The sequence below is a fragment of the Genypterus blacodes genome, unplaced genomic scaffold (assembly GCF_046128005.1).
Source record: "Genypterus blacodes isolate CSIRO-AG114 ecotype Tasmania unplaced genomic scaffold, CSIRO-AGI_Gbla_v1 ptg000073l_1, whole genome shotgun sequence".
NCBI lineage: Eukaryota > Metazoa > Chordata > Actinopteri > Ophidiiformes > Ophidiidae > Genypterus > Genypterus blacodes.
In genome coordinates this window covers 4410001-4429919 of record NW_027466883.1, presented here as the reverse complement: position 1 = coordinate 4429919, position 19919 = coordinate 4410001, and the positions used below count along the sequence as shown (strand labels likewise).

Sequence of the window (19919 nt, the reverse complement as noted above, 5' to 3'; positions counted from 1 at the left end):
AAGCAGTGATTTAGCATGCATCTGGCGACCTCATCACAGGGTTGTCAGGTAAGCAGTGGGACACAGCTCACCTCCTCTAGCTCATCACACCCCCATCTTCTTCCTCCTCGCTACCCTCCTTCCCTCATCCCTCTGTCTTGCTCCTCCCTGATAGCTTTTACCGCTCTACTGATTTCACAAATAGGCCTCATTGATTGAATCTGATTCTCGTGGATAGAGCAGCTTTATTGAGTGGCTTTTCACTGATAGACGGGAGTGTGTGTGTGTGTGCGCGCGTGCCTGTGTGCGCGTGTGTGTTACGGGCGATAAAGGAAAACTTCCATTCTACATTCCTCTCATTCTGTAATCCAGCAGCTATCCCTCTTCAGGGAATTCCACCAGCCCCATCATTACAGACACACATGCAGATTTACATATAGTTCTCTCTCTCTCTCTCTCAGTCACACACACACACACACACACACACACACGCACACACACACACACACACACACACACACACACACACACACTGTCCTACCAATGGCTCCGTCTGCCCCCGTGAACGTTTTAAGATCGGTGGCGCATGCGGATTGAGCGGTGCGTTAATCGTACCGACACCTTGAGCAAGGCAGCATTACAGGGACCCGAGCTTTGCCTCCCAGCTGCTCTACAGCAAACAAAGCAGAGGAAGTACGGCGACGCTGCGACGGGGAATTTGTTATTTTGATGGAGAAAATTGAGCCCGTTTCAGATGTAACACACAAATGATCTGTTGGGGTTTGACGGATTTAGCGAACAAAACCGTATTACGGAGACTTTTGAGCTCCATCTGCGGCGCTCTGGTGGGGATACACACACAGAGCGACACACCTCGTCCTGGCGCCAGCATCTGCGCCCGTCCCCTCTCGCTGCCCTCTATTTTGTGCCTCTTCCTCTCAACAGGCAGAGTGCCACCTATGCAGAGTTGGATGGATGGTGGCACCCTCTTTCCCGGCGCCCATTTAACCCCCCGACCCCACAGATCCATCAAAGCACACCACACACACACACACACACACACACACACACACACACACACACACACACACACACTGACATGGAGCGGCGCAAACATTCATATCCCAGCATGTATTTCTCCTGAGCTGTTACAGCCGCACTCACTCACTCACTCACTCACACTCTCTCTCTCTCTCACGCGCACGCACGCACGCACGCTCACAACTACCCACAACTACCCACCAACCACTCACCATCTCCAATTTGTAGTCATTATTTTGTGTCATTTTAAAGGTTAGTCTTGTCAAAAAGCATTCAGGTGTAGCCTCAGGGGAGCACAACCAACAGTTACCTTGTTTCATACACACACACACACACACACACACACAGCCTCCTATTCAAAACAAGACACAAACACAACCTGCCTATGCGTGGTCAGAAAACGATGGCCCGTGACCAGTAGTCCGATCTAATCCGCGATTTATTGTCGTCAGTGGATGTGCGATACAATGTGACAGAGTAACACACGCAGCCCTTTGTGTTCTGCATCTGGTGAAGTTATGTTCTCATTTTGTCTCGCATTTTTCTCGCCCTCGCGCTCATTCCTCAGTGTTTTGTTTGGCGTGTCAGCTTGGCCCACTTCCAAACAACCGCCGACACAGTTTTCGGGGGGATAGACACACACACACAGATTTGGAGTACAGAACTAAATATGGTTTTAGTCGCTGTGTCACGCTCGTTTCCCAACTTCTTTGTCGTACGAGGCTCCAGAGGTCAATGTCTCAGCTAATGGCCGACGCGCGCAACCAAAGAGAAAATGAGACAAAGAAAACCGGGTAATGTTTGATTTTTTTCTGCACCCCCTTAGGTGTGAGCAGCACCTGTTCCCAGCCTCGGGCCACCCTAGTGTGAAGTGTTTGCGTAGCGCTCGCACCGTGTAATCACCTGCGATGTTGTCTCCCCGGCACGTTAGTGTTAGCCGCGTTATTATCCATTGACCTCTGCCGTGTTCAATTACCTTAACGTGGTCATCATTGCTGATACAACATGTAAATTGACCTTTACGTCACCTCCGAGGCTGAGCTAGCGAAATGAGGCCAGGCAACCATGAAACGGAGCTGGGCTGTGTGTGTGTTTATAATCGCTTAAGTGCCATCTCTGTGTAGGTTTCTGTATTGACGTGTGTGTGTGTGTGTTAAATATTAGCATGTTTGGTTTGATAGGAAATCCAGCGGAATTTGAACATCACTCCCCCGATGTTTTAACATTTATTGGATGTCAAACCTCAGCCGACGCTTCTTCCACTCTGCCACGCCATATTTCCACATTTTGATATCACAAAATGGTGAATAATGTTTGCGGCGCGGCGAGCTGTTCCTCGCCTTGTCTGACTTTGCGAGGGAAATGGCTCGCTGCCTGGAAATATTTTGTCATTTTTATATTTCCAAAGCGCGGCCCATTAGAAGAGCGGAGGAGACGGAGCATAATGGAGGTAGCAAAGGAGAGGAAGCAGCCCAGAGAATTTCACTGCCTTGTTAATTGGCAGCTCTGTGGTAAACTAAACACTGTCCACGTTCACACACACACACAGGCGCGCTCACACACTGCCGAACGCTTTGACTGCTCTGAAGCCACTGCCTTCTATTTAGTCAAGGGAGACCAACCTCTGTCACTTTTTCTCTTGCTGAACCTCTCTGGTTCTCGTCCTCTCTCTGCAGCTGCCTTGAAGAGGAGTCTCAGGGGAGGGCTTAACTCTGAGCCCTCTCTCTTTTCTCCCTTTTCTTTCTCTCTCTCTCTCTCTCCCCCGCCTTCCACATCTTCCTCGCCTTACTGTGCTCTGAATAGAGTGACAGACCGTTGTTGAACCGTGAGTTACTCCAGCAGAGAGACTGCACAGATTGAATAGAGACAGTGGAGGTGCAGGCTTTGGCTTTCTGCTTTTGTTATTGCCCCCCCACTTACAGGCAGGTGTGCTGTATTCTCTCTCTGTGTGTGTGTGTGTGTGTGTGTGTGTGTATGCAGACAGTATGTAAGAGTCTGATTACCTTTCGCACACTGACAAGATATGAGCGGACGAAACATTATCATGTCGCAGCAAAAGCCGTGAAATCAATAGTTCTAATGGTGAGCGATGTGATATCAGGGGGTGTGTGTGTGTGTGTGTGTGTGTGTGTGTGTGTGACATAAAGCCCTTCCAAAATTATGATGTACAACCTGGAAAATCGCAGGGCCTTTTGTGTTGTCATGGTTATTGAGTGTTCGCTAGCTTCAGGGGAAATGGAGTTTTGGGGGGGAGGAAGCAAAGCGGGAGGGGATGGATGGGTGTGAGTCAGAGGAGGGGGCGCTATCTTAATTGCTTTCTGTGAATAATTTCAGTCCCCTAATTTGGCGATAATGACAGTGGCTGCTGCTTTTGTATTTATTTATCCAAACATTAATTGACAGGGCTGACATTAGCCAGGGCGGTTATTGCGCATTTGATTGCGCACAAGGGAGCAAAGAAAATTACAGTAATTATCATTCTGATATGGATTATGAATATGCATTCTCACACTTAACGTCTCTGTCAGCATTTTGGTGGCGGCAAGGCAGTCTGCCATGACAACGGCACTTTAGCTTATCTCGCTGTCTGTTTGCCAATCCAACCAGTGCTTGTGGAGAATGATGATATGTCCCCATGATTAAACTGTCACAAGCAGTGAGATGAAACGGTCATCATGTGTCTCAGATGGCCTGTAAAGGGGGCCCGGGTTTGTGTAGAATGAACGTGCGGTGTGTGTCTTGTGTCTCTTCCCCGCTGTGCTTTACATCAGAGAGAGGCACAGGAGGTTGGCACGGAGATTAATCTGACCAAATGTGTCTCTTACAGGCGGAGGGAGAAGACAATTTGAAGAAGATGCAGCTGATGGAGCTCGCCATTCTCAATGGGACATACAGAGACAACAATATCAAAACACGTAAGCAGCCCCTCAACACGCACACGCTCACACACAGCACATTTTCAACCATACGCAACTCATCTGTTGACTTCATAAATCACATGTTATAATAATAATGGACCATTATTTCTATATTTCTCATCATCTAATAGTATTTATCTCAGCTAAATGTATGTGTAGTCAGTTCTTTACATGTCATAATGTTACCACTGACCAAGACCACGACCACACACTCTCTCAAACAATTGATCTTTTGCCTACCCGACCCAGGAGTAGGACAGCCTCCATTCTTCTGTCCCCCCCCCTCCCTGTCTCTTTCCTCTTGATCCATCAATCCTCCCCCCACCCCCACCCCTCCCCCCGCTGCCTCCTGCAGTCCAGACATGATCTCTCTGTGTCTCTCGGTCGCTAAACTTCAGCGCACTGCACTGTCACACCTGCTCAACTCTGCATGTAAAGTTCACTGGTTCACGCATCTATTTCTGTTTGCTACTTTCATCAGCAGAGGTCAATTTGTAAACGCGTCGTCTGCCGCCACGTCGCCCCAAATTGGACCGCAACCTGCACATTTACATTTTTACCATTGATTATACTTGTGATTATTGTATTGGATTATAATCATTTGAATTAACCCTCCAAACGATTCTGACTGAGTTTACACGTTAACATCTGCTCACATGTCACCTGTGGTATATTGGCCCTTCAAATGATATGTGTAAATGTGTAAATGATGTCGTCGACCTGCTTTTGGGGACGCTTGTATGGCACCATTCAGAGCACGTGCAAAAATGCTAAGCCACCTGAAAATTGATGTCTGTCTTCATTGTATATGAGCCAACCTAAATGGACTGTAGAGGAGCGACCTTTATTATAACGCCTTACACCTTCTGTATAACGTGATCCCATAGTGTACAAAGTCTGCTTTCTATACCTCAATTCCTACTCAGCCTTTTGTGAGCGCTGCCCTCCGCCCTCTGTAGTGAACAGCTCCATTTCTGTTGGTGTGTGTTTGTGTGTGTGTGTGTGTCTGTTGTGGAAATTCACCTTTGCCATCTCCAGTAAATGAATGTGTAGCCTCAGCTGCTGTGGTGATCGGTGCGCTTTGAGTGTGTCGGGATGTCAGCAGCATTTTGTGCTTTGTTTTTTTGGTGTGAGGGGTTATGTTTTATTTGTTTTGTTTTTGCTATGTTGACTTTTCCTTTGCAACAGATTGTGGCTTTTGTGGTTCACCACCATGATCATTGCATGGACTAATTTGCCCTTTTGCCCCTCTTCTCTCCTCTCCTCCCTGTCCCTGCCACTTCCTGCCCCCCTTCTCTTCCTACTTCCTGTATTTTCACCTTTCACTGTTTGTCTGTAATGATCAACCACACTGCGGCACTTTGTTTCTTCTCTCTCTCTCTCTCTCTCTCTCTCTCTCTCTCTCTCCCTCTCTCTCTCTCCTTCTGTCCTTCACTCTCTTGCTTATGGCAGCCACCCTTGCGTTCTCTCTTGCAGCAGCGGCAGCGGCCGCACAGGGCCCCCGTCTCATTGCGGCCCCTACAGGTCAGGTGTTGCCTCCCCAGGCACTCCGGCCCCCAACGCCAGCTGGCACCCCCATCATGAACCTCATCCGCCCCACTCAGATGGCCGCTATGCTGCCCAATGGCACCCCCACTCTGGTGCCTCCCACACCGGATGGCGGGCTTATCTACACCACCCCTTATGACTACCCTTACACCCTGGCACCCACCTCACTGCTGGAGTACCCCATCGAGCACAGTGGGGTTCTAGGTAAGAGAGCCTGGGGAAGCATGGGTACAGCGGTCAGCTTTGGCCAGCCCGGACAAGAGAGCTTGTTTTACCCCGGAGCGGGGATGCTGGACGCGGCTGCAATGAGCCACAGTCACGACTTGTTGAAAGGTAAATATGTCGTGTCCACCTGAAGATGAAACAAACAGACAAACTCACAGGGTGGAGGTGCTGGTGAAGCTGTTGCTTATGGGAAGACCAACTCTGTGGCTCATATGGACGCTACAGTAAAATGGCTAAAGGGGATTTAATGACCTTGTGAGGGCTAGACTCTTTAATTTAAATGTCTTAGAATAGGATTATTTTGCTGTTTTAGCTCCTCTCTCCCCAAAACACTTCTGCTCTCAGGTTTATATTGCCTCTTCTCTGCACAGTTTCTGTGGTAGGACTCGTCTCGGCTGACAGAGACATTCTTGCATACATGCAGCCTGCTCTCTCACCCTTTCATGCACTGGCCTGGAGGCATATTCAGTCTGGCGGCAGATCCCCTTGGATTTCTGCAGCTTTTCAAATCATTTCTCTGCGCTGTTCTCTGCAGGCAGGCCTTGATGCCTGAAGATAGTCCCTCTCTCACTCCCGCTGGGGATGTTCATTAAATTCCTCCAGTCTTCCTTTTTTTTTTTCCCTTCCGCCCATTTTTCCATAGTATTAGTTTCACTCCCATTGAACTTAAGCTCTGTGGTATAATACCTGACATTCCCTTTAGTTTCTGTGTCAGACTTAGAGGTTTAATATACGATTCTCTATGTTATGTTAATAGGCTATGGTGCTTTAGGCTCAACACATCCTCCACCAAAGAGACGACTGAACTGGTATCCATTCATTTGATGGAACAGCCTATAATGTTTTGAGGCTGTAAAGGAAAGCAAATCTGTTTCACATATTGAGATACAAACTGCCGCTCAGTCGCGTTAATTTGACACAGCGCTCCCCAGACATGCACGCTATCACAGCGCCGGACCACGTGACCGTGATTCCAGCTGACCTGTGAGTGTGTGAGGCGCCTCTGGGAGTCATGTGTAGAACAGACAGAGGCGTCTGACTGGCTTTTCTCTCTTTAACTTGCAGGGTTACACCAGCTTAGTGCATTTTATTTACTCACGCTATCGATTGGTGCCTTCAGCAACACTGGGCCCAGTGGAGCACACACACACACACACACACTCCCGTTCTCGTCCCCTCACACTCGTGCGTTTGGCCCCGCCGCCTGTGCTACTGTATCCAGCCAGCACCGGCCTCACTGAGAATAAGGAAATGTCCCTCCATCTGCTGGCTAAGTGCAGCGTAGGTGGCAGTGAAGGCACCGGCCAAGCATGCAAAGATAAAACACTGGAGGATCCTAGAACTTACTCAGATGTACCCGTGTTCTCCAGCGGGGCTTGATTTGATTTAACCCTTTTTGCTTTTTAGACCTTCTCACTGTGTTGTCAAAAAGCAGATATTAACACACTCGCAGCAAAAACTGAATTTAAAACATTCTTTCCGGAGGCTAAATTGACATCTTCGTTGGAAGTCTTTCCATTTCTTCCTTTTTTTTTAACCACTCGGGGGTTAAACATACAGTCTGGCACAAACTGTTTGTGTGTCACGTATGCTTTGGCTCTGTGGAGCGCGGAGGGAGAGGAAATCGGTCATGACAAATTTAGGAGGGTAAAATGACGGCCTCCTGCCTGCCAGTGAGCAGATTGATCTGGGGAGAAATGGCGGAAGAGGGAGAGAGAGAGAAAATGAAAGAGATAGGAGAGGCAGGTGGTGTCTGCCACTATTCAATTACCATCAGGGCTGTATTGGATTTCCCCACCTTTCAAAATAAAGAGACAAATTTCTCTCGATCCCCCTCTGGATCCCACAGGAAGAATCCCATTATATTCCCAGACAGTCCCAGAGCCTGTACCCCCTCTCCCAGAGTCCTCCATGTTACCCTGAGCACTGTGGAAATGTTATTACCTTAAGTTATGCATTTATAAATACAAAGTAAAACTTCATAAAAGGTCTATTATTTTTTCTACTGCATTTTTCTACACAGAAAGATAACGTGCGGTGTGTGTGTGTATATGTACTATAGTCTGTGTTATGTTATTCTGTGTATGGTTAAACTGATAATTGTTTAAAAAAAATGTGAATGTGATTGATTACTGTAAACATGACTGTTTTTCCGGTTTCTAACCTTGTGGACCTGTTACGATCTAGGTGCAATGGCTACTAAAGTGAGACGGCATGACACGCGGGTCCATCCTTACCAAAGGATTGTGACCGCTGACAGAGGTCAGTTTAGTCTCTAAGCTACACTCTGATGCATTTCAATGACACTTAATGCCTATTATGCCTCGATGCCTTAGTTAGGAAATCTGTCTGTGTTATTTTGTTGGTTTTGTTTTGCTCTTTTACCACCACCTCTCCTCCCGTACACACCCACACGACGGCTAAGCGGTCGACTGTGGTCTGCACATTTTGTTTACATTTAGTACTTAACGTATATATATATATAAATATATATATTATATAGACTGTATATTTCAGAGCTCAGGCAAAAGCGTTCTTAGCAGCTTTTGGTTTTTCGCAGCTGTGAACCCTGAACAGGTTTTAACTTTGCAGGCAGTGTTGGAGGTGTTTACTGACATTCCTCTGATGAGAGATTAGAGCCTAAAATGGGGCAGGCTTGTTCCCATACAAGATTCATCTCCTCGGCTCGTACGAGTGAGGGAGGGGGGGAGAGAGAGAGAGAGAGAGGCAGAGAGAGAGGGGGAGATGCAGGTCTTTGTAAGCGCCATCCTAAGAGAGAGAAGTAGCCATGCTGCTCCCAGGCTCCATTTCACCCTGGACTCTAATTTTACTTTGGATGATATTTTTGATTTCTACTGAGGATAGACACGCACAGACAGACATGAGCCCAGGTAGCTTGCATTCTATGCAGTGCATTACAAAATTCAGAATCTAAGCTAAATAACATTTTTAATATTTCAGTTGTACGCGAGGTACTGTCATTTTATATTTGAGCATTTTATATCAAATGTATTTATGGTTCTTTGTGTATATTTATATATATATATATAAATATATCAAAATATACTGCTAAATAAAGAGAGAATCGGAAAAACATCGATTCATTTATTCATTGCACATGTAACACTAGTCACAGTTACCCCTCACATAACATTAGTTACTGGAAGTTTCCTTAACACTAATCACACTGTTTGTAACTTTGCACTCCAACTTGAGAGAAACTAAAACACTAGAATTTTTGCTCTATTTTTTGTCTGTCTGTTGGAAACTCTCTTTGCTTCTGTTTTGTGGTTCTGGGGGCGTATGTATGTGCGCTTTGATTAAAACCACCCAGCTTACTTGATTCAGGGTGGGGGCTTAGTAGCTGAGATCATGACGTGACGCGTCATGATTCTAACCAGATTAGCCGGGGTTTGTCTCATGTCAAGCGGGGGAAGTAGGAGGGGGAGCAACATAAGAGATTGCATTCATTTTATTGTTAAAATGATGTCATTCCAGTCTCTTCTTGCTGACACTAATATCCTTTCTATCTTTTTTTTCTGTTTGTTTTGTTTTTGTTTCTAACCACCTAGCCGCCACCGGCAACTAACACATGACCTTCTGACCTCTGAACTCTTCACCCAATGATGAGCCGCCCCAAGCCTGCCTGCTGATCAGTTAACTGGTAATTGCCTTTTGCTAGCCTCTCGGACGCAAGTGAGAGAGAGAGAGAGCGAGAGAGAGAGAGCGAGAGAGAGAGAGAGAGAGAGGCGCCTGCCCGTACAGTTACCCTAACACGATCTGACAAAAACAATAGAAACCAACGCTGACTCTTCACCGAAAAACACAACAAAAACCCAACGAGTTGTGTAATATCCATTTTTACCTCTGTTCATTGAGTTCAATTCCCATTCTTTCTCTTTCTTTTTCTTCATCAATCATAAACTGGGTGGATGTGTTTGTGTTATTACTCATGAATCTGCACTGAATTTTATAGCAATAAGGCACCACCCTGCCCGCCCACCCTCCTTTTGACCTCCTGATTTGGTGACCTCACTAGTACGGCTTCAAACAAAGAAAAAGCAACATTTGGCTTCATCGTAATGATTTTAAACTCTTTAATACCCCCTCTAAAAAGAGATCAGAGAGCCCCCACCCCCACCCTGTTCCTACACCCACTTCCTGGGGAGAGAAAAAGAAATGGAAGGAAAGAGAACGTACACTCACATCGACTTGTTTGATTTCTGTCATGTTTCTTCACATGTAGTGCAGTGAAGCTCTGAGATGTAATTGTGAGCTGACACATTCTGGGTGTGCCCCCTATCCCCCTCCCCCCCAACCCCTCCCCTCCCCACCCACCCCACATGCAAAATGCTTCTCTGTCTGTGTTTAAAGGACAAAAAAAAACAAGCATGGCTGCAATTGATTGCAAATTGAGCTTATTATGATTTCTGTGTTGCTGTTGTTTTTCTTCTGTTTTTGCGTGTTTTAAGTTGACTCATCCCCCCCCCTTCCCCTCCCCCGCCGCTCGATTTTCAGTTCCTCCGTTGTCGACTGATTATTTTTTTTCCTCCAATAAAGGCCAATAACCCCCCTGAGAAAGATGTAGAAACCAATCTCACATTTTAAGCAGGTTGCTAAAGCGAAGCAGCGACAGGGCGGGACAGGGTAGGACACAATTGGGGACGATGGGTCTTTTTATTTCTATTTTTAACGAATACTATAGTGTAAGAAGGGTGTGTTGAGGTTTCGGGGGTATTGGATCGGCGCTAATAAGCTACTGACCAATCGCTACGCCCCCCATCCACACTACATCCAGTATACAGTGCCTGATGTATTTAGAGACAACATCTCAAAGAGTAAGGAATGAGCTGTGATCGAAAAGACAAAAAAAAAAAGTATTAAGTGTGCATATTTAGCCAAAGGGTTTTCTGATGAATTATATATCCACAGTAATGTATCTCACAGAGGGCTCTCTTCATGATTTTACAGTTTGGAAGTGTGTGAATTTGTGGTGCCTGCCAGTCAGTTTAGATCATTAATGACCATTAACGCTCTGTTTAGCTTTGATGTTTTCCTCTGCAGAGAGGCGAACACAGGCAGTTAACACTAAAACAACACGCTAGTCCCTTGCAGTACATCACTGTGGGGCGGGGGAAGTTTTGTACATACGTGCTTTTGTCTCTATCTGCCTTTTCGTTGTGTTTCTTCATTTTTGCATCCCAGCGTTTTAGCCAATTTGTGTGTTTTTAAGTTTAATTTAACCCCTATTAACTTTTTTTTTTATATTTTTTGCGCGCCAATCAGTACATCCACTATGGGCACGGTAAGAGCCGAAGCCATCTCAAAAGTGCATCCACAATGTGTCACACTTCCCTGTGCTAGTATTGGAGCTCCTGAGCCCATTATCTTTGGTCTTAACTCTCTCAAGAAAAAATAGGATGTGAAAGCCATGCCTGCCTGTTCAAATTGCTTTATACATACGTGTTCTATAAATATATATATAAATATATAAAAATGTAGATATGTCATTGCATATACAAATACAGAAGAGAACAAAAAAGATAATTTTACAGGGTGCTGGAGAAGAGAAAAAATTAACTCTATTTTTGGCAATTTTAGCTTTTGATACTTAACTTGCAGTTACAAAATAAGGAAAAAAAATACAAAAAAAAATAAAGGTTTAGAAAAGTTTAGGAGAAAGCGAGCAGAAGGAAAAGCGCTGTTATCTCGGATAGGATTGGCAAGGGAGCGGAAGACTAAAAGAGTGCTATCCGACAGTTGGGACGCAGGATCAGAGCGAGCCGGACACCCAGAGAGCCTAAAGGATCAAATCAAAGTGCCTTATCGACAGTCGTTTCTGTTTTTCTGAGTATTCCAATTCTGTTCAATAATATCCAGCACCAACCAGGACGGCGCAGAGAGGGGAAGGCTAGTGTTACACGCTCTGAGGAGCGGAGCAGGGTCGCTCGCACCGCGCTGTGGCGTTACCCAGGTTACTCTATGCAAACAGAATAGCGGTCGCTCGACCAGCTAAATATGTGCCATGGTTTTGTCTTCCTGAAATGTATTTTTTCTTTCCTCTCCCTGTCGACCCTTTACCCTGCAGACGAAGCAGGCTTTGTTCTCTTTTTATTTAGATTTTAATGATTATATGAAATGAGTTCTTTTTTTTTTTCTTTGACTGTGACAAACTCTTCCAAGAACAAATTGAACTGCCAATAGCATCGCAGAAGCCCAGAACATGTTTTGTCCATGAGCTGACAAAAATACATCAAATTGGAGCGAATTGATATTAAAAAGGGGGGTTTGTTTGTTTCAACAGCTGCCAAAGTGAAACCAGTAAAACCAACCATTAACACTATTATCCTGGGATTTATCAGCTGGATAATGAAACAGCTGTAGTTTCCAGCTATTGAATCAACTGGCAGCTTATGGCCAGAAGGTAAAATAAACTCTCATTATGGAATTGAGGAATATTTGGACCCCCGACAGTCAGGCAGTTTGTTCTATCCATTGTTCCTGCATTATGCTGTTACACCGAAAAGGTCAATGGATTTGTTTTCTTTTTCTCCGTTTTTTTTCTTCCTCAGTGTTATTGTTTGAAATTGAAATGCAATATTAAAGTGGAGCGATCGATGGCTATTCAGCATATTTGACAGTATTAAACGAAAAAAAAAAAAATTCCCTCTGCAATGTTACAACTTGCTGTGTCATTGTGAAAGGCTGGATACGTCCATCAGGTCAAAGGTGAACTCTAAACCTACGTATTCTCTCTGGCCTGCCTACTACATGTATGATAATGTAATTAACAGCCATTGTTACAGGTTTATAATGTATTTTTCTAATCTCATTTTATATGTATATTAATCATGTTTCTGACTGCTTTTTTTAATGAAACCCACTGCGACCCCCTCCCCTCTCACCGGCCCTCTCCTCTTCCTCCCCCCCTCTGTCTTTTACATCTCAGTCTGTCTCTCGTGGGGAGTGTTGCCTTTCCTAGTTATATTTTGTTTTGTTTTCTTGCCAATTCCTAGCTTGTTTAACTCATTAGCTACTTTATTAGTTTTCTTGTCATAAGTATTTTACATGCTTGCGTTTAGTTTTCATGGTGTATGCTGTTATTTTTCTTATTAACCTCTTGGCATTTATTTTAATAAAACATTCTTAGTAAGAATTTTACTAACTTGCTGATATTTTTGTCTTGTGTTTTTAACCAGTTTCATGAATGTATTACCTTGGTCTGGTTCACGGACTAACACGATTAAAACTGGTGTCTGGCCACCACTTACACTGACTGACACACACACACACGGCCCTGTAAGTTAAGGCCTCCGTGTACTTCACATGACGTATGAGCAAAGGGAGTCCTTAAAACTGGAGTTCTCGTCATGCCACTCCGTGCCACTAGGGGGTGTGAGATGAAATATGCTTCTCAGTTGACATCATTCTGTTTCTGATTTGATAAGTAATGAAACGTTTGTACCTCCTTTTTCTCCTTTTTGGGATCATTAAAGAGACTCATTATTGTTTTGGCTTGATCGCAATGGCTTTTGGGAAATGCTAAGTTGGATGTGTCCTCCTTTCTTTGAGCGTCTCTGACCTAGGCGGCCTTCAAAGGATGCATCCACTGCAATAGTTTGCTGGTCCCTTGCTGATGATGTCACCAGCCATGTGATAGCTGGACCAATCATAGACATTGGCAGGTATCTTAAGTAATGTGTTAAGCTCATTCTACTCTATATGAAGTATACTGGGGCCTTAACTCTACAAGCACACATGCTGCCTATACACACACACACACACAGCCTAACTGGAAATTGCACGAGTTGATAACTGTCCCCTGACTCGCTCACACGCTCTCTCACCTTTTGTGCTGGAGAATCTGCTGACACTCTTCCATCCTCGCCCTCCAACACGCTGCTGCATCTCGTGTCTGTCAAAGAGTCGACTCCTCTCGTCCGCTGCCGTCGGGGACAAACGTTAGTCACGGTCACCGCTGACTCGTGGCTTCAGGTGGAAAGGAAACAGTGAACAAAGGGAGATTTGTCTTTTAATGTCGAATGTTCAGTACACTAGGGTTACTCATAGAGTCCAATAAAGCCTAATCCCTAAAATAAACTCCCATTTTCACTCGTATATCCTCTTTGTGCTGCTGTTATTTAGCGCAGGAGTGGTCGTAATCTGCCGCCGTGAGTGCAGAAACGTTTCCTATTAGTCATCTCAAAAGGATTAATTCTCTACTGTGAATCCTGTCGAGCAGAACATCTCATCTCCACACGTTACAGATGCAGCCAGCGAGCGTACAGCAAACAAACCCACACTGGGGACGCTTGTTTTTTTGCAGACACCAGTCGCATGACGGTCTGAAAGTGTCCCCGCTCCTTTTTATTTAATCCATTAACCCACATCCGCCGCTGTGTTGCCTTGTTACGCCTGGATCGCGGCTTTCCAGTTATCACCAGCTGTTTTTCTCCCCTTCTGCTTATTGATACAGTATAATACTTAACTGTGGGCCATTTGGGAGGATCCATAACGCTTAGATACACACCAGCACATCCTGCCAACACAAACTACTATGGGATCAAGAGACTCTTACTATTCTTTCCAGTGTAACTTGTTGATATTTATTAATTTTCGGGGTAGGGTGATTTGTCTGAAACACTGCCAGAGTGTGTGTTGGTTCTCGTCCCCTGGGTTCATTCAGCTCTTTCCTTTGTCCTTCCCTTCCTCCTCCTCCTCGCCCTTCCTCCACTAATTCAAGGTATTGACACTGACAGACAAGCAACAAAAAAAAGATTAACTTCATTAATCTCCATTATTGCTTTAACACGCTGAGTGACTCCTCCAGGTTTTGTTTATTTTAATTTTCTCCTTTTTTGTATGTTTCTCCACACTCGACTTCTGTCCTAAAACGAGAATTTTAAAAAGTATCTAACATCAAACTTCACATCCTCTCCCCTCTGAAACAAACATTTTTCTGTCTGATCTGAAATCGGGTTTGTTCCCTGGAACACCTGCCTGATATTTGGATTACTGGAAGGATAATATTCTTGCTTTTGTACGACTGCCGCTGTGAGATTTCTGATTAGTTTGTCCACCATAGGCCCTTCAAATGCTTCTGATTGGCTCCCGTGCGATTTCGGCTCAAATCCGTCCATTAGCTGTAGATGTATTCACGCCGTGACAGGCTTTCATGTCAGAGCTCATGGAGTGTGTGTGGGGGGGCGGTGTTTTCCACAGCACAACGTATCACAAACACTGCATCTGTGAAGTTAAGTGCCTTTTGTGAGATTGGAAAATTATGTATTTTTCTACGTCTCATCACACAAGTGCCAATTCTCTGTCTAATCTTGCCCAAAGCTTTATTATTAAGCACTAAAAACTGAAAAACTAAATGCCCACGTCTTTTTCCACCCAGCACAATGTACACACACACACGCACACCGAAATGCATTAACAACACGATTGAGCTGAGCAAGTTCGACCGAAAATTGAGAACTCGAGTCCCAACTTTCCCCCATTAAGCTCCGCCTTAATGGCCGTCCTCTTCCTCTAGATGTGCTCTGCTGAGAACGCTACGTTCCGATTGGACCGCAGTATGCGTGTAACGGCTGTTTTCGCATACTGCCCCCCTGTGGCCGCGTTCTCAGCGCCTTTTCACCAATCTAACGCAGGGCACTCAGTGTATTGATCTACTAACTTCCTCTTTCACCTGTCGGCCTTGTTTCCTCCTCTTTTCTTTGTATAAACATTCCTCCCAACGAGCTTAGCGGCAGGTTTAAACTCTCAGTTTTGGTCTCAGTGACGTAGCACTCAGGTGGTTAAACGACAAACGCTACGAAAATACAGATAAAAGATTAAAGGCCCCACTGGATTTGTGTGTTTATTGACTGTGATAACTATGCATCAAAACGTATAATAAAGTTTTCCTAAAGTTATACTAGTATGATATACTGTAAGTTCCTCATCCATATAGCGGTGCACTAAAATCTGTGAGATTTCTTCTTTTTTGTTGTTGTGGAGTTGTAAGATTTTATGTGAAGTAGCCTATATTTTGTTTTGTGTTACCTTGTTTTTATCGAGGCTTAGACTGAGAAATATGAATAGGGTGTAAAACATGTAATGCCAGTTTTGTTGCTCACACCAAAAACAAAAAAAGGAACATAAATGTCATGTGTGCAATAAAGAACCATATTTACAAGCTTCCGTCTGACTGCTCTACCTGGACTGCTCCTTTGCCACTCTGGCCTCTACTTCTTTACCGATGACATCATTACTGTGGATTTGCCGTGACTGTGGAGTTGAAAGGTAGGTGGGAAAAAATGTGAAAGTTCAGCGTCGGCAAAGTAACTACGCCAGCTCTCCCCCCCAAAAGAGTGAGATCAAGGCCTCTGCGGGATCTGAGTGAGGGGTTTGGGGAACGTGGGCTGCACGTTGACCTTCTGCTCGGGTCGGGACTAAAGCTCGCTCTCTGGAGATGGTATTTGCCGCCGAAATCCTTCTCTGGCTAAATCATTTTGATGCTTAAATTGACTTTTAACGTGGCAGCGCCGAGGAGCAACCGCCACATAAATCTTCAATGTTTTCCTCTTGAAGGTTACTTTGGCCTATCTGTGGGTTTCCATCATTTATGATTGATAACACCAGGGAGGAAATATCACGAAAGAAACCCTGGTAATGGATGAGACTGCGTCAGATTAGAGGCGGGTGCATCCGCTCGGAGATGAGCGCGGTTCAGACGGATCCATTTTAATGAAGTCTGAGCGTGATGCGTTTTGTGTGCTGACGTGTCGTTGCTCCGTGCGGTGAACTTGTCCCAGAGGTCAAGCCGCTTGCTAAAAGGTTTGCGTCCCCCGCGACTGAACCACAAGCTCCTAATGTTTACATGCTGGCCAATAAATCATCACCAGACTGAAGCGATATTCAGATGATGTAATGTTTCTGCACGAGTCAAAGCAACAAAACTCCAGATGGATGGGAAGGGAATCAGGTCTTACACCCAGAGGTGCATCAACACACTGATTAACTGCAAGAACTTGGCACATATCCACTTAATCTGTGTTATTTCTGTCAAACCAAGATTTCAAAATAAAGTTTCAACAGACTCAGCACGCTTACATGCACATTAAAACTTTAATCATCATGCGAATAAGGCAATAAATCATTTTTTGTTGCACTTAAACATGATAGCCTGTTTATTCTGAGTAACATAGATTATGTGAGTGTAAATCAGATGGATGGAGGAATCTTATTAATAATGATGGCAGCAGTGACGGAGCTTTACTCTTCATACTTTAATCTGCTTTATTTTGATTCTACACACACACAAAACCAGAAACCAAAGCAGTGTTTCTACTCTGTGTACTATCGGCTCACGCTGAAAATCAAATTCATCAACGGCAACTTTATTCCCCCTCTGTTACATGGCGGCCTGGTAAAGAGGTTTGCTGTCGGGCCTCCGCTCAGCACGCAGACATTAACCCAGTCATTGAACAAATCATCCTGCCGCTGTCGTGGAGATGTCCGTGCAGAATTCTTCAACCAAACCCAAGTTGAACGGATGAAATGGAGCTGGCGGCAGGAAGTGATGACTCAGCTGCAGCCTCGCCGCGTTGCGCCCGTACGGCTCCTGTGGGGCTCCTGGTAATTTACGACCTGTTAGGGAGGTGAAGTGGGCCAGCTGTTGATGTGTACAGTAATGTGGCTCTACAGTTACACTCGCTGTGTTTTCTTTGGAGTGAGCGGGTGCACGCAAGTTTCCTTTTCCCCTTTAACGTTGATTACAGTTGCAGTGGCAAAATCAGGAGACTTTGAAGTGGATCTCATTACTGCCCAAACTGGCAACTCTGCAGGAAAGGAATCCAAGCGATGGAGACAAATCTCTCTCTCTCTCTCTCTCTCTCTCTCTCGCTCCCTCTCTTGCTGGAGGACAGAGAGGCTGAATAGGACGATGGGGAGTAGCGGTACGCGAGGGGGCCGATGGAAGTGACTTTAATGTCATGCAGGAAGCAGAGAGAGAGAGAGAGAGCGGAGAAGTGGAGGGGAGGGTGGGTGTTGATGGTGGCTTTGGCCCCCGGGAAGATGCATCAAAGGAGCATTTGTCGCAGAGACCAGCTGGGAGTCTAATCAGAGAAAGAGAGAGAGAGAGGGTGTGTGGGTGTGTGTGTGTGTGTGTGTGTGTGTGTGGGTAGTGTGGGACGGGTTGCATCAGTAGTGACAGATGAACCAGCTTCCTGTGGAATGAATATAGGGCATTTATCAGAGTGCAGCTGTTTCTCTCTCTAGCTGCCTGTGTGTGTGTGTGTGTGTGTGTGTGTGTGTGTGTGTGTGTGTGTGTTTATGGCAGAGATGGGGCTGTTTTAGACTGCACAGTTGTTGCAGGTCTCAAGCTCCCATTGATGGATGAAACCGTATAGTTCTCGGGGCACCTGTGCCGAGTGACTCAGTCCGGCAGCTGGATGTGTGTGTCTGTGTGTGTCTGTGTTTGAGTGTGTGTGTGTGTGTGTGTGTGTGTGTGTGTGTGTGTGAGCGACTGAGGAAATGGAAATAAAGGAAATACATTCATGTCATTCAGTCGTATAGTGAGGTGGGATTTATATTCACGAAGCAGCAGTGAGTCATTACACAATAAAGCAAAATAATGCTGGGTGTGCTTATAATAAACTTTATGAAATCAGTATTTCAAAGTAAAGTGCATTTCCTGTTAGCACTCTACAGTCCTGAGAAGGTGAAAGCGTTTGAATCATCTTCATATTTTCTGGACATTTGTACCTATTCCACCTGTCTGACGTGTCCACGGTGAAGCACGAGTGTCAGTGTGTGAAAACAAAGCGCTGAGCAAACACACACATCACTCCAGCTTTTGGACAACATGATGAATCCTCCCTGCCAGTCTGATCCGTCTCCTGCTGCTTTTTGTACCATTTCCATGTTGAGTGATTTAGACAGGTGTGACTACTACAGGCCTGCTGTGTCACCTAATGCTGACAGAGAATGTCTAACAGGTGTGTGCGTGAGTGTGTGAGTGTGTGTGTGTGAGAGAGAGAGAGATATGTCTGGTGGCGTGTCTGTCGCCTGTTCCTGATCACTGGATGCATTAAGCAAACCTCACTGTGACATATGCTGCATTCATGTCAAGTTGAATTCCCTGTAAATATGACTTGCAGGCTAAAATAATCCCTGGATGAATAAAAGCAATGTGACTCATCTAGATGCATCAATTTGAAACGTTTAAGCCAATTAAAATCTATTATTATTGAAGGTGTTTCTTTACCTTCAAAAAAACTACACACTGACTGTTTACTCTTTGCATTGCAATAAAACTGCAAATTCTCCTTTTCTAAAACTGTCTGACTTCAGATTTTTGCCATCAGCTACTTTGGTGCAAAGAGTGAATCCTGAGAGAAGCGATTAAAAATGTTCTACAGATACACGGAGCTGCTGAGTCAAAGGTTTGGCCTTGAAAATAAATGTCACGGGTAGAAGAAATGTCAACATTTGCAGAGCTGTTAGACTTTTGGGGATGAACAGAGTCTGAACTGAACTGAACTGAATCACAGTGAGCAGAGCATTTGCATTTAATCGCGCATCAAGACGTCTACGCGAAGAAAGAACCAAAAACCAAGAGAGAAAATGAAAATTTACGCTCTTCCTCTTTAGAGTGCAGTAACGTTGATTAACATTAGGCTTCAGCTCCGATTCCACTCAAATGAAACCAGTGGTGATTTTTGCCTCATGGTATTGTGATATACAAAATAAAGTTTATTTACACAGGTGTTTGTTTGATTGATTTTGATATTTGAAGTATCTTGTTATGATACATGAATTTGGGATTGATGTAATGCGGCTAACATGGGATCCACCCAAGATGGTGACCCTTAACTTCATCTTCATTTGTCTGCAGCCTAAACTAGCCAAATATTTAGCATGTCAATGACTGAGAATATTGAATTAATTAATAGTTTGACACACTGAAATATTTACTTATGGTAAAAGAAAAAGCCCCCCCACCCCCCACCGCTCAAAGGGACATGGTTCAGTCCGCCCTGCAGGATTATTCTCCAAATGCTGCTAATTGTTGCTGCTGATTGCTGATTACAGCATGTGTCGAGTCTTTCCTAAAGTAAAAAGAGATAATTAACCATTAATGTTTTGTTAATTTGCCTCAAAACGAAGCTGCACTTCGAGATAAGACAAAAAAAGGTTGTCATATCTCCTTCAGGCCAG

General features: G+C 44.8%; 1 protein-coding gene across 6 annotated transcripts in view; it reads left to right on the top strand.

The window, feature by feature from the left end:
- The window catches only part of qkia (QKI, KH domain containing, RNA binding a), a 69295-nt gene extending 53396 nt beyond the window's left edge, over positions 1-15899 (top strand). Inside the window, exons 5-8 of one of the 6 annotated variants that reach the window (XR_012964232.1) lie at positions 3848-3935; positions 5391-5819; positions 7899-8438; positions 8492-9277. Coding sequence is in view for 4 of the 6 variants with exons in the window: in XM_076157598.1 (XP_076013713.1) it covers positions 3848-3935; positions 5391-5819; positions 7899-7973; positions 9284-9300 (609 nt within the window). In the remaining 2 variants the exon portion in view is untranslated. The other 5 variants (XR_012964231.1, XM_076157601.1, XM_076157599.1 and 2 more) reach the window with 5 other exon arrangements.
- Positions 15900-19919: the final 4020 nt, after the last annotated feature.